At 41.5% G+C, this 14,123-nt stretch overlaps 1 protein-coding gene across 2 annotated transcripts in view; it reads left to right on the top strand.

Annotated features, from left to right (window-relative positions):
* Nucleotides 1–2,531: 2,531 nt before the first annotated feature.
* The window catches only part of RTF1 (RTF1 homolog, Paf1/RNA polymerase II complex component), a 43,745-nt gene continuing 32,153 nt past the window's right edge, over nucleotides 2,532–14,123 (top strand). For both annotated transcript variants that reach the window (XM_067557955.1, XM_067557954.1), the window contains exons 1-4: nucleotides 2,532–2,683; nucleotides 6,304–6,414; nucleotides 11,254–11,401; nucleotides 13,572–13,776. In XM_067557955.1, the coding sequence (XP_067414056.1) occupies nucleotides 2,606–2,683; nucleotides 6,304–6,414; nucleotides 11,254–11,401; nucleotides 13,572–13,776 (542 nt within the window). In that variant the 5' untranslated portion in view covers nucleotides 2,532–2,605. The remainder of the gene's footprint in view (nucleotides 2,684–6,303; nucleotides 6,415–11,253; nucleotides 11,402–13,571; nucleotides 13,777–14,123) is intronic.

Below are 14,123 nucleotides of genomic sequence, written 5' to 3'. Positions count from 1 at the left end.
AGTCACACCACCCTGCCACAGAGCTGAAGTCCCAAGCTCCAGCAGGTGCACCCTAGCTCTCGAACTTCTGAAGATTGTTATACATGGCTCAGAGGGTCAGTAAATTTGGCCATCCCTGTTATATGCATTGATTTACAATCTTAACTATAATTTATTGAAGATTTTTGTCGTGACTAAAAAAAATTATTCTTAATAACAACCATTGTACAGATGTACACCTATGTACAGCTAAGAAAATATCTTGACAACTACAGAGACAATGAGCTCCACACAAGTGGATCTTGTGCCTATGCAGAGCTTCATGCAGAATTAGGGATGAAGTCAGGAGCCATCCTGGAAGGAAAAGTGAAGGTATTATTCCATGCACAACCACAGGTTCCACTGAAATGAACAGTAGTGAAATAGCTTACAATATTGTCATTTTAACTCTTGTTAAGATCAACATCCTGTTGAGAATAATAGATAGTTTACACCTTTCTCAAAACCAAATTCTTTCCTCCTACAATCTCCACATGCAAAATCCAAGCAAGTAGGCTTTGTTAAGAAAATGTTAGGTTTGAAAGAAAAGGGTTTCTCCTCTTCCAGCCTGGCAACTTGCCACAAAAATGTCCCCAAATCATTGCAGATAAACACTGTAACACACTGGAGTTTTTGAATTATTATTTAGTAATGATTTTAATGCTCTATTTGCAGCCTTACAGATTTTAAATTAATCTTTCAGATAATCAGGTTTGCCAGTTGTGCTAATTATAACAGGGCACTTGAATGCAGAGGCTTCTTGTACAGTTGTATATCTACTCTCTACAAATGGTAGAGCCATAATGTCCATTCATCTATAATTTTCTTACTTTAGCAGCAAGAAGTCTGAAAAAGTATGTAAACCCTAAAGCTGCTGACTGCTAAGGGAAAGTCTACTTTAGATCAAGTGAAGGTGACCTGTGTTTTTAGAACAGAAGGTTATATTCTATTCTCCAGGGCGAAATTTTGAATTCTGGTTCTGTCATTTTTTATATGGTACCTATCACCAAGGCATGGTTATATGAGCACTTTGCTCAGTCAAAACCCTCTGACATCAGTGGGAAGTTTGCCAAAGCACAACCTCATTAAAGACTTCAGGATGTAGTCTCATATGTACAGCTAGCTGACTGTTTTGATGTTTGTGTGGTCATGGCTAACTGTAGTGCTCTATACCTTTATTTACAAAAACGTGATTTTAATAAAGCATCCTGCAACCCAATGTCATTGAACCCATTCAAAGGGAGTCAATTATAATCTAAAACCTGGCTACAATCTGTCCACATTTCGGGCCTGATCCTGCACCAGTGAAGTCAAAGGGAGTTAGATTGTTCACTTCAATATTAGTGGAAGCAGGATCGAGCCCTTGAGCCCTAATCCTGAAACAAACTCGGTGTGGGTGGACTCTTGCACCCCCAAGGAACCATACTGATGTCAGTGGGGCTTTGCCCCAGGGGATGGTGTTTAGTTCGCTATCTAGTAAATTTCAAAGCTCAGTTAGAAGTAATTTTGGGTATTACACACACACATTTGTGCTTCTCCCACCCTTCCTCCCCCCTCAGTTTAGAGACTTTACAGTCCTTTTCCCTTGTTTTAAACGTTTTTTCTCCCGGGTTGCTCTATGATCTATCACCCCATGCTCCCCCCCCCCGCCCCCACCTTGGGGCAATCGGCCTGCACCTAGCTCTTTGGGATGGCTGCACAGCGATCATGTCTGCATGTCTGCACACAGAGCGCTGGCCAGGGTTGCTGACCGTTGTAAATTTACAGACAGTCAGTCAAAAAATGTACAGTTTTAACACTGTCTGTAAATCTGTGAATAAATGAAAATGTCTGTCAAATTGGGTAGAAATAAAACATGTATTTTGACATTGATTGGCGTCGTTCAGAATCACTCCTTGTATCATAAAACTACACTGATCATGACTTCATCAATTTCCTGTTTCCTATTATTGCACAGGCCCAAAGAACTGACTTGATCAACTAAACTGCAGCTAAAACAATTGCGTGATTCCGAATCCCTGTGTACAGAACATCGGGAGGGAGTACACACTTTTGTGCCATTGTTGTGTTGTTGACGGTATTTTTAGTGAGGTCAGTAAAAAGTTTATAGTGTCAGTGTAAAAAAAAAAAAAAAAATTCAACTTCAGATCTTCCTGTCAGTAAAGACTCAAATGCAAGGCTGGCAACGCCCAGGGGCACTGAGACCACGCTGCCGCACTGGATAAGGGAGGAGAACGCATTTCTCCCCAATCCCTGTCAGCCGCAGTCCCCCCCCCAGGCTCGGCGCTGTAGCGCGCTGGCGGCCGAGGACTCCGTGGGGGCGCAAAGTGGTCGGCGCGGCGCGGCAGGGATGGACCCCGCCCCCCCGGGTGCCACCGCGCGTCCCAGCAGCTCAGTGGAGTCCGCACGGGCACGTGCATCCAGCCCGGGCCCCGCCCCGCCCTCCGCCAGTGGCTGCGGAGGCCCCGCCCCAGCGGGCGGGGCGGTGCGGGGCGCATGCTCGGTGCCCTTTGTGTCCCGGGCGGTCGGGCCGCTCTCAGCGCCGCACCGACCGCGGGCCCCTCAGCGCGGCGGGGCCGGCTCCGCCATGGTGAAGAAGCGGAAAGGCCGGGTCCTCATCGACTCCGACACCGAGGACAGCGGCAGCGAGGAGAACCTGGACCAGGTGCGGAGCTGAGCGGGAGGCAGGCCCGGGGCCTGGGCTCGGGCTCCCCGCCCGGAGCACACGGCTGGGCGCCACTGTTCCCCCCCGCCGGGGCCGGCCGGGGCTCGCTCCGCCTCCTGCCGGGGGAGACCTCGGACCCGCCTCCCCGGGGGTCCCGATGGGCTTACGGGCCGGGGGAAAGACCCCCCTCCGGGCCCAGCGCATGGGCGGGGTGCGGGGGCGCTGGCGGAGAGTAGCCCTGCCCTGGGGGTGGCATGGGGTGAAATTGGCGGGGGTGACAACAGAAACGTTAGCGTCCTGGATACAGGTGTTGATTAAGGTAGCAACCTTCACCTCCGGGGATAATCTAAGACTCCATGGAAACCTTGGCATCGTTTTGGTCTAGATTTTGGGGCAGAAGGTAAATGTTTGCAGTGCAGAATGGTGGCTACTTTCATCCAGGCCCTGGAAAGAGCTCATTTGTAAAGTCACGTCTCAGACCTATTCTTACTTGCCAGGAAAAGGTGTTAGCATGTTGTGTTTTTAAGGTGAAGGTCTGAGGGTTACTTAGGCTACTAAAAGTTGGAGAGAGATTGATGCTCTAAAATGCTTTCACCCACTGGACTTAGTCCATGGCGCTGGCTCCAAGGGATAATAAGCCTCACTCAGTTTGCTGGCCCTTGTCACATGAGGGTTCAGGTGGCCTATGGCTATAGGTATACCAAAAACTGTGGAAGAGAAAGTGGAATATACTTAAAGGAACAATTAATTTTCTCTGGTATTTCAGATGCTAAGAGACCAATTAGGGGGAGATAAATACAATCAGGTCCTGTCTCTTTCCACATCCTCTAGCACTGTATGCCTGTAGAGGGTCTGGATGGGTTATTGTGGGAATTATGAATACACATTCATTAGTTTCCACTGAGCCTCAGTGACTGAACCTGGGGAGCTCGATTGGTGGGAGGTGACTTGAGGTTAGGAGCCCAGAAATTCTAATGAGGTAGAGTGTCTTTGAATCCCCTGAGGAGTCCCAATGATAAATACTATACCTGGCATTAATTTAAATGTGTGAGAGCTTCAAAGAGGAAATGGAAGTTACACTCCTCATCTGGTACCCGTTGGAGGGGACTTTGTTTGAAAGACTTCCTGTCTTTTTCATTTTTCTGTAATCTTAAGTCACTGGTGCTGTGATGTATAGAACTTGTACATTCTGTACAGTATATATTATAAGTCACAGGCAGATTATGAGTAGGCAGATTCATCCAGTTGGGTATCTTGACTGGCTAAATATTCTTAAGCATATATCTGAAGTGCATGTATGTACTGAGCCATTAACTGGTAATTTCATAGGAGAAGTTGTTGGTGTGTTGGGAAATAAAATAGAAATGTAAACAACCTTTTGCCCTTTAGAGTTTTGGTAGAAAGATAAAGACTGAACATCACCTGGGCACTGCATTTGTCTCTGAACCAGGGAGATGGCTCCTTCGGGAAGGGCTGAGAAACAGTAGTGGCGCATTGATGGGAAGACTTACAACCAGAGCATTTGTGCATCTTTGTTTGCATACATAATGAACTTAAGTCTCCAGGCCTGTCAACTCTTCACCATCGCTAAATACACTTTAAAACAGAGTTAAAAAGCATGAGAGTGACCACATGCCAGGGCTAGAGCAGGCTGGCATAGGCCAGAAAAGAGGAACATTGGGGTGAGGGAAGCTGCGTGATCATGGATCCTCACCCCCGGACTCTATAAGCATGAGTTCACAGCTCTGGGTGAAGTACTGGGTGGCTCCATCAAGGCTACCTATCTACTCTTTCTGTTCCACAGACAGAGGCCTTTAAGACAACTGTATTAGCAGCTTACATGTACTTGACTTCAGACTCAGTTAGCAGAGAGCTGCAGTTTTGGCTGCTTGACTCCTTGGGGAAAGCATATGCCAAATACGGCCCAAATTTGTGCCCGCCCTCTAGCCTTGCAGCATGTAGTCTTTTGGTAAATTGGATTAGGAGGAACCCTTCAGAAAAGTTACTCAGAAAAAAAGAAAATATAGAAATGATTAGGACAGAAGAAGGAAAATGGTCAAGAATAAAAGGACTGGTAACTGTATGAGGGTATATACAGGAATGTGGAGTGGAGGATGCCATTCATCCATTTCTGTGCAAGGGGTTGGGAGTTCCAACGAAAACGGCCAGGAACCACTGCTTTTTAAAAAAAACAAAAAAAAAAAAAACTGAATTGTATATAAACTTAATCTTCTGGTGTTACATGTCTTTGTTCCAGAGAGAGGCTTGAAAAAGCTACTTGCCAGTGGAAGCTTTCCTGGCAAGTGTGGGGGGCCTAAACCATCAATTTCTGCAGAATTTGCATTCATTTAAAAACAGAGTTCCAGCCCATATGGTTGTGAAGTCAAGCTGCCCTTTGTGGAAACTAGTGTAAATCACCTTAGTGTTATCTTCCCAAGACTGCTGAAGTTTCCCCATGGTGATGCTGCTGCTGGTAGCTCAAGTTCAGCAGCAGCAGTGAAATATTTTTGAGAATCTGGTAAGTTTCACTACTGCTGTTGAGAACCATGCAGGCAACAGCTAAACTCTAGAATCATGTCAATTTCATGCTATTGCTTGTGCTCTTTGAAAAAGCTATGAGAGATACCAGGTAATGGAATTATTCATGATGGGAGGGCCGAGCAAATAGGTAAAGGTAGAGTAGTGGAGACTCTTCACATCCTTACAGCAAATAGAAGACAAAAAGTTCCTTTTCCTTTTAACAGCTAGGGAGGTTTACACTTCTAGTTTATCAGACATGAACTAGACAAAGGCTGCTACAGAAGATGGAATCCCAGCACCTAGCCCCTTCCTAGCAGCTGAGGTAGCAGAGCAGGAGTGTGGTGGTTTTTTTTATATTGCTCCTTGACCTGCTAGTGGAGCCCTTGATTCTTCACACTTGATATCTATTTTTGGCTGGTAGATTTCCTCCTCTTGAGAATGTATTGTGTATATTTTTTTCAGTTCCAATTTTTGAAAGTTGTGAGAGAGTGACTCTGCTAATTTACAATCCTTCAGCCTGGGGCCTGCAATATGAATGTGTTCATACAAGGATTTGGTGTGTCTTTTTATTGTAATTATGGGATGTGAAGAGAGATTGAATATACCAATTAGGATTCTGAACTATGTGTATGTCATGATGTTTTTGCAACTTTAAAGTAACTCCTTTTAAAAAGTATATAACTATTAATATGCTTCAAAAATTAGATTACTTAAGAATTACCTGACTGGTTAGAGGCAGAAGGCCTTTGAGTTCATGCAACAATGCACTTAAGATGTCTGTAACACACCTTGCCATGTGTCATCACCAACAGGTAATCTGGCTCTGAAAGTAATCAGTCTTGATGCCATGTCCCTTTACAAAGTAAACAGTAATAATAATACTTAGCACTTAGTGTTTATTGTCTTCAAAATCTTTTTCCAGCATTGATTTGTTTTTATTTTTATGTAATACAAACACAGACTTGATTGATGCTGAGTGAGAGATCTACTGCTTTTGGAAAGTATTTGGATACTATAGAGAGGGGTACAAATATAAGATCTTGCATTGGCAGATCGAGCTGTTTGGCTTTAAAATAAGCATACACTTCTTTTTGTACTAGGAGCTCTTGTCATTGGCCAAACGGAAACGCAGTGATTCCGAGGAAAAAGAACCACCTGTTAGCAAACCAACAGCTTCTTCAGACTCTGAGACCTCAGACAGTGATGATGAGGTAATTTTACCATGATATATCTGAGTTGCTACATCTTGTTTGTCTGAGAGTTCTGACATTATACAGTATGCTCATAACCACTGTGTATAGGCACATGTGAAGTGAGGTCAGCTTCACCATGTGAGAGGCTTTGAGAGGCATGATCAAGCCTAGAGAGAGAATGGCTTCAGAAAGAACTTTTCCTTCTTTGTCTTTCACTTGGAATTGAACAAATGTGGAATTGTAATTATATGCTCAATATACTGAATATTCTGTAGAAAATTCAGCACTTATTTAATACTATGTGAAAAATATCCTAGATGGTTTTTGACTTATTTGCTTAAAACTACTGCTCTCCCCATATGATATTATCATAGATCAGTAGAGGTGCTTGAAAGTCCTTCAGTTTGAGGGGCTGCTTGCTTTAGAATTGAAAATGTTCTCTGGGGCTGTGTGGCTTGGTGTCAGAACTGCCTCCTTTGCATCATTCTCCTCTAATCTCCTCCAGAAAATATAGTCTGAAATAGCCCAAATTTGATGATCATCAGAACATGCTGCATAGCACATCTTTTTACCAGAGCTTTTGAGGAAGAGGGGGTGCCTGGGGAGAGCAAGATATTTCTGATCTCTCTTGTTCTAAGGGTTTGCTGGCTTTTGGCTTCGTTTTTTGTTTTTGTTTTGTTTGGGCTGAGTGTCTAGGAATTCTAGAACTGGGGATAGATGCCTCCTAATTTAGTTTTATTTAAAATGTAAATAAAAGTGACCCAGTAAGACAGAGGAAAATTAACAAGATGGCTGCACAAATATGAGGAAAAATATTCTGTTGTGATGTGACAGTTGGCTTTGCAAACTTTCTGCAGGAAGTGGAGTGATGGTTCATTCCACCCTTAAAATGGTCACATCAGGAGCTGCTTGAATACTACTTTCTGTAATTGCAGGGAAAAACATTTTGACAATTTGAAAACCACTAGCATAGACCAATGCTGAACAGCCATTCTCCTAAATTTCAAGTACCTAGTAAAGTGTTTTTCCAATAAATATAAATGAGTGGGAAGAATGTTATTGGCTATAGTTCTCCTGCTGAAACATTTTATAGAAAACCAGGATTGAAACAAAACTGTGGTGTTAACTCTTTAAAGCCAGAGATGATGGTGCGAAGCTTCATTCCAATGACTTTCTGTTATATCGAACACATCTTTGAGATCTACAGATGAAAAGTGCTATATAAGAGCTAGGTATTATTATTAACAAGGACATTATTTTATTTGATGACTGTTGGCTTATGCATTCTGATTGCCTGCACACAGCTGATTGGTACTAAGCCATTTATTGATGTAGTTTTAAGTGTAGTGTACATCTTGGAAATGTGAAAAATTATCCGTTCATAGTCATTCAGACGATCTTATCACTTTGCAAATATTTATTTTTGTTCAGTTTTTGAACTCTGAATAAATATTCTGAAGCTTAACTTTGAATCATGATGCAATCAAGTCCTATCCACAAACCTCCATACTCATTATGTGCAAAACATGAAAATAAATGGGTTTGTAAATTATAGCAAAAATAAACCAAAGTGTTCAGTTTTCACCCACTCTGATTTTTAAGATGCGAGAGATGTTTCTACTCAACCATGTGCTATTGAGGCACTTTGATCGTTGCAGTACATTTTTCCATGAATGAAGATTCTGACTTTAAACTGTCTTGTATGCAACAGAGGGAAGTCGTCTTAGCAGGAGAATAACCATCTTCTTTATCTCCCTTCTTCGTTCATTATGGCTGAATTCTGAAGTGTTTGGTTCTCTTTGCATGGTAGGATTTGCAAGAAGGGAGGGATAGGGTCATAACTGTTCTCCTTCAGTCAATTATCCAGTTGCACGTACACTGCATCCCCAGATTTGTAAACTAGTCCAGTGTTTCTTCTCTGAGTCAGCAGTGCACTATTGTCACTTACAATTCTTGCAGCTCTTGAGGCTCCTCTGGAGCTTGCTCTGCTTTGGTGAGAAGGGTGCTTCTAAGTCAGTGATCTGTAGCAGACATAATTATAACTATTCAGCAACTCATTGGTCTCTTAAGTGAAATACAGCAGCAACCTCTGCTGTATCAATATCTTGGGAGGTAGAAATGGGGGAAGGAAAGCTATCTGTTGTGTTCTACTTCACTCCCTCTCTGCTTTTTTCCTTGCTGAACAGCCATGTGGAATTAGGGCAGAGCTTAATGTTAAAAGAAAAAAAATCCATAAAAGATCCAAAAAAATTGCATGATTGTTGCAGGTCTTTAACATTTGTGACATTAAGTGGAACACTTAGAGGGATGCTGAGAGCATGGAATACACTGATAGAAACACCTGGCTAGTCATCTGTAAAATCTCAGTATCCCAGGATCTCACAAGATCATTAGCTGTTAGTATTCATAATAGCTACTATTTGGTCTTGAGACAAATATACTTTAGCTGTCTGATCAGTCTATAGTACTTTGATACTTTTTGAATTGTATACAGGTGATGGATCTATCCTTCTACACTAATGAACAAAGTAACATATTTTTAGATATTTAAACATGGGAAGAAAATGCACTGTGCAGTGTTTTTGCAGATCGCAGTTGGATGCAGATCCAAATTTTATAATTAAAGCCCTGCAAATCCGTGGATATCTGCTTTATATCTGTGGATCATTTCTGTAGATTGCAGAGTGGATTCGGATATACATTTTGTTATCTGCATAGGGGTCTAAGGTGGCACAAGTCTGAAGCAGCCTTGGAAACCAGGAGTAAGATTTATTGTTTTCAGAGAAAGCCAGTGAAGGTGGTACCAGAAAAGGGGTTTCATTGGTACTTTTTAGCAGAATATGTCACTAAATTGGTCACAGCATTCTGTATCCTATGAAATTTAGAGAGTAGGGCTTTAGGAAAGCCGAAAATCACTTCCCATCTCAACAATTGCAATTCTCTTTTTCAAAGAAGGAGTTGCAATAGTTGAGTTGGAAAGTGATTTTAACATTTAGATATTTGCATAGGGTCAAGCCAATTAACGATTCTGGTTGTTAGAAAGATCAGTTGCAAATAAGGAGAATACTGTTGGAGTCAGACATGAGGCCATTGTAAAATTCAATACATGAAATCATGAGTGCGGGGACCTGATAGACCTTAGTGAACCCAGGTTGGCGTACAGCCACATGTCTTTCACGTAATGCAATAATCAAGGTTGAAGCTAGCAATTCAGATGGACAGATTTGTGGCACTATATCAGAGATGTAGTGATTATGGTGGGAGGCTGGGCTTTCATCTAAAGGGTAAAAAAACTTCATTTTGGACCATCTGTCTGTTTTGACTGGTAGACTTGAGTTCACATAGCTGATGTATGTGTCAGAGTCAGAAGGTGCTAAAGCAGGAGGTCTGAGGTCAGAGGGAAGCAATTTAATCAAGAGCTAGGGAAAATAAAAAGTTGTTGACAGACCAGCGGATAAGGTCTATAATTGAGCTATCAAGGGAGTTAATTTAGAGAGCTATTGTGTCCAGGCATTCTAGGAATGGCAAGCTAACCAGCTAGAAAAGGCTACTTGCTGAAGGAAAAGAAAGTCAAATTTGATTTTAAGTGGCCAGTGATTGTAGGCAGGGAGGATAGGAATTGATATGTGCCAAAAGGAATAAAAGGTGTGGTCTGAGGTGTGTATGTGACTCAGTTCAGGTCTGACATTGACTCCTAATAATACCCTAGTTAGACAATAGTTATGAGTGTCCTCTCTTTTTAAAGTAGCCTAGGGGAATGGTCTTGAGTGCAAGACCTCATTCATGCAAAAGGATATCTGTTGATATCAGAAGGGTTTTCTGTTTAAGGGATTGATTGCTTAAATTATGTCAGGTGTACTTGACCCTGACTAGCGGCGGTCACAGGGATGAGTTTAATGTAATGGCATGGTGGGAAGATACAAAAATTTTAAAACTCTTCTCCCTTGGTGGAGGTAGAGGAGCCTTCTTTCATATCCAGTGGGAAGTCCCAAAAGTATAAGACTACTGGCTGTTAAGGACCAGATCATGTGACCATGCTGTAGGTTTATGGAATGATTGTTGACCATTCTTGTGGGTCGATCAGCTGTGACTGGGTGATGTCTGGTAAGGGAGGATGAAGAAATCTAATCAGAAATTATATTGTATAAAAAAAGTAAAAGGAATTTGTGCAGCTACAGGGACACAATGTTAATCTTTTGCACCGTGTCCTAGTTGCTGTCCATGCATACCCATAGACTTATAGATGGGCAGAAGGGACCATCATGATAATCTAGTCTGACCTCCTGCACGTTGCAGGCCACAGAACCTCAACCACCCACCCTCATGCAAGAAGGTACAATCAGGCACCTTATTATCTAAGAATATTAATGAGAGAAGGATGTTAAGAGAATGTTGAGGTTGAGCCTTTTAACTATAAAAGTTAAACTAAATTTATAGTTCCCATTGCAGCTGTTATCATGTTTCTTATATATGTGGAAATATTTTGTATTATTGCATATGGTGTTTTTCATGCATTAATCTAGGGACAAGAAAAAATGCAATTACTTGCACAAATGATACTTGCCTGTTCTGGGTATTCCTAGTAGGGGTTGAGGATGAGGAATTTCTGCAGGACTCTGCCGCTATACCTCTTTTCCATAGTGGAATCTAAAATATGATTGTTAGGTCTAGTGGGATAAATGCAAAGCTTATTTGCCTCACTTTTCCTGTAGTATTGATTTATCTTCCAGCTGTCTGTACATTGGGTTGTTTCTCTATTTCTTACACTGTGGTGTGTTCTTGATTCATTTTGAGAGTAATGGGTGGGGTCTTCTAGTTCCTGGTCTCATGATTCTGTCCTTTCCTTTTACTTTGCAGTGGACTGTTGGAGGTTCTAAAAACAAAAAGAAGGGAAAGGCTGGGAAAGTAGAGAAGAAGGGAGCTATGAAAAAACAGATGAACAAAGCTGCCTCCTCAGGCAGCTCAGATAAAGACAGCTCAGCTGAGAGTTCAGCACCTGAAGAGGGTAAGAAAACACTTGTGCACCAGCTGACATTGCTACCCAGAATGATGGTTCTTCATTTTATGTGATATACAATGTGTCAGTGATACCTGAGATCATCTTCAGAATACTTGTTTTATGCTCCTCATGATGTGGATGGTCTTGTCAAATGATCTTTAGACTTGCTGTAGCTTGGAGCTGACCTCAAACTGCATGCAGTTGAGTATAGTATTGCTGAAAGCACTTATTAAAAATGTAACACTAAATACTACTTCATCAGTATAATTTTGGTTAGAAATTAGAGATGGAGAACACAGAGTTCTTAGGTCCTTTAGTTTGTTCTTCCCCTTTAGGTCCCACTACCTTTTATTCCCATGGATGTTCCCCGTCATTCCCTGCCCAAACTCCCACAAACTTTTCCTTTGACTGTCATTGCAGGTACTGTGCTGCATGGGGAATACTCATTTATGTATTCATAAATGGCTGCTAATTATCCCGTACACTATATCAAAACTCTTATACTGTGTTGCTGAAATTTTAGAAGAAAAGTCCAGTGTAACTTTGTGTTTATGGTAAAAATGTCAGACAGGTATCTGGTGAAGGAACAGATCTAGAAAGATGTTAGACAGCTGGTTTATTTATTCCATTATCCTGTTTTGAACAGTTGCTGGTAACAGATATTTCAGAGGAAAGTGCTGTATCCATGTTTATGCAAAGAAAACTTTCAGTGACAGTTTTAGTTGGATCCAGACACTATCCAACCCACTCAATCTTAAAAGCATGAAAATAAATTTAGAGAAAAGTGTCCTGTATTCTTTGCCACTTTCATAATGCATGTGGTGATGATGATGATAACCTTCTGAAAAGTTTTGGGGTAGTTGTTTCCATTTCCAACAAATACTGAAAAGCAATGTGTTCCCCAGCTGTATGAAACTCACTCTACTGATGTCACTATTATGTTTTTCCAGTTAGTGTTAAGGTGGAATAATTTCCTAAGTGAATGAACTGTGTAGCAGCTAGATATGCCAATATGTTGATTGATACAAGAGCATATGATTTTGTTTAAGGATTTTTGCTAGATTACAAATGTGAAGTTGGGGAATGGTATTGTTTTTTAGTATCTGTGGGGGTTGGGATCAGAAATCCAAGATTCTATCCATGACTCTGGGAGGTCAATATGGTGTACTTGTTAGAATAACAATGTGGAACAATCAATCTCAGAGGCAATATGGCAGGCTAATATTTGGGTAGTCATAATAGAGGACTGGGTTCGGTTCTCAGCTGTGTGTGAAGTGGTGATGAAGAGGAGGTACTGGCAGTTATAATTGATTGCCTTCTAGGACTGTGGTCATGGCCTTGCCTAACAATAATATGGGTGGTGAACAGCATGGAATATAAACGAGGTGAGAGATGAACTTATGGTCTCCTCAAGGAACTATCCCTTAGGTTATGAGGAGGCTGTCTCAACTCTAGCCTGTGTTGTAGCTTCGCAGTGTTGTCACCCGAAGTCCTATGTAGAAAATGTTCTGTTTCAACAACTATGGGAATGATGATGTTGACAGTACTTAAGCTATCAGTTTCATGTTGGTGTATTAAAACTAACTTGTAAGAAACTTAGAACCTACTTTTAAGTGGTGGTGTGTCCTACGTAGCAGATGTAAAGTAATATGTGAGTCAAAAATTAGACCACAGGACCGTAACACTCTTGTCAAAAGGGGTTGAAAAATTCAAAAGTGATAGTCACTTTTGATGTCTTCTTTAGTTGTATCAACCTGATTGGCATCAACCCCACAAGAAAAATTCACACACTGTCACTCAATATTTGTTACTTTTTCTGAAATGTAGGAGTAGATTTAATAGTCCTGTCAAAATGAAAACTTGATTGCATCTTTAAGTGAACATTATGGTGGAACAATAGTGACACCGTAATCTCTTGGGAATTCTGCAAAGTCCTTGGACTCCATGGTATCTTGTATATAGTAGTGCATTGCAAAGTATTCCATTTTGAGTTTTTTAAAGTGTTATCTTTCAATTTAAATGACTTTATTCTGATTCCTTCTCATTCCATGCTATCATTACTAGTGGAGTGGAGGACAAAAAGGAAGCTGTATTCCACATCCCTTGTTGGCAGGGTCAGGCTGGAGTACTTAGTTTTATCACAATGTAAAATAACTGTCCCATGGTTTCATTTCAGGTGAAGTGTCTGACTCTGAGAGCAACAGCTCTTCCTCCAGCTCGGATTCAGATTCATCATCTGAAGATGAGGAGTTCCATGATGGCTATGGGGAGGACCTGATGGGAGATGAGGAAGACAGAGCTCGGCTGGAACAGATGACGGAGAAGGAGAGGGAACAGGAGCTGTTTAACCGGATAGAGAAGAGGGAAGTGCTGAAGAGAAGGTAAATTTATGAATTAAGAAATTAGCTTTTTTTGACTGCCGCTGCACACTGAGCAGATGTTTTACAGAGAACTATCCATGATGACTCCAAGATCTTTCTTGAGTGGTGACAGCTAAGTTAGACCCCATCATTTCTTATGCACAGTTTGGAAAACATAATCCCATGGGCATTACTTTGAATTTATCTGCATTGAATTTCATCTGCTATTTTATTGTCCAGTCACCTAGTTTTGTGAAATCCCTTTGTAACTCTTCATAGTTAGCTTTGGACTTAACTCTTGAGTAATTTTGTATCATCTGCAAACTTTGCCACGTAACTATTTACCCCTTTTTCCAGCTCGTTTATGA

This window comes from Emydura macquarii, unplaced genomic scaffold (assembly GCF_026122565.2).
Source record: "Emydura macquarii macquarii isolate MOO-44397 ecotype Brisbane River unplaced genomic scaffold, CSIRO-AGI_Emac_v2 contig_1876, whole genome shotgun sequence".
Classification (NCBI taxonomy): Eukaryota; Metazoa; Chordata; order Testudines; family Chelidae; genus Emydura; species Emydura macquarii.
Note: the sequence above shows the minus strand (reverse complement) of the source record. Positions and strands in the feature narration are given on the sequence as shown.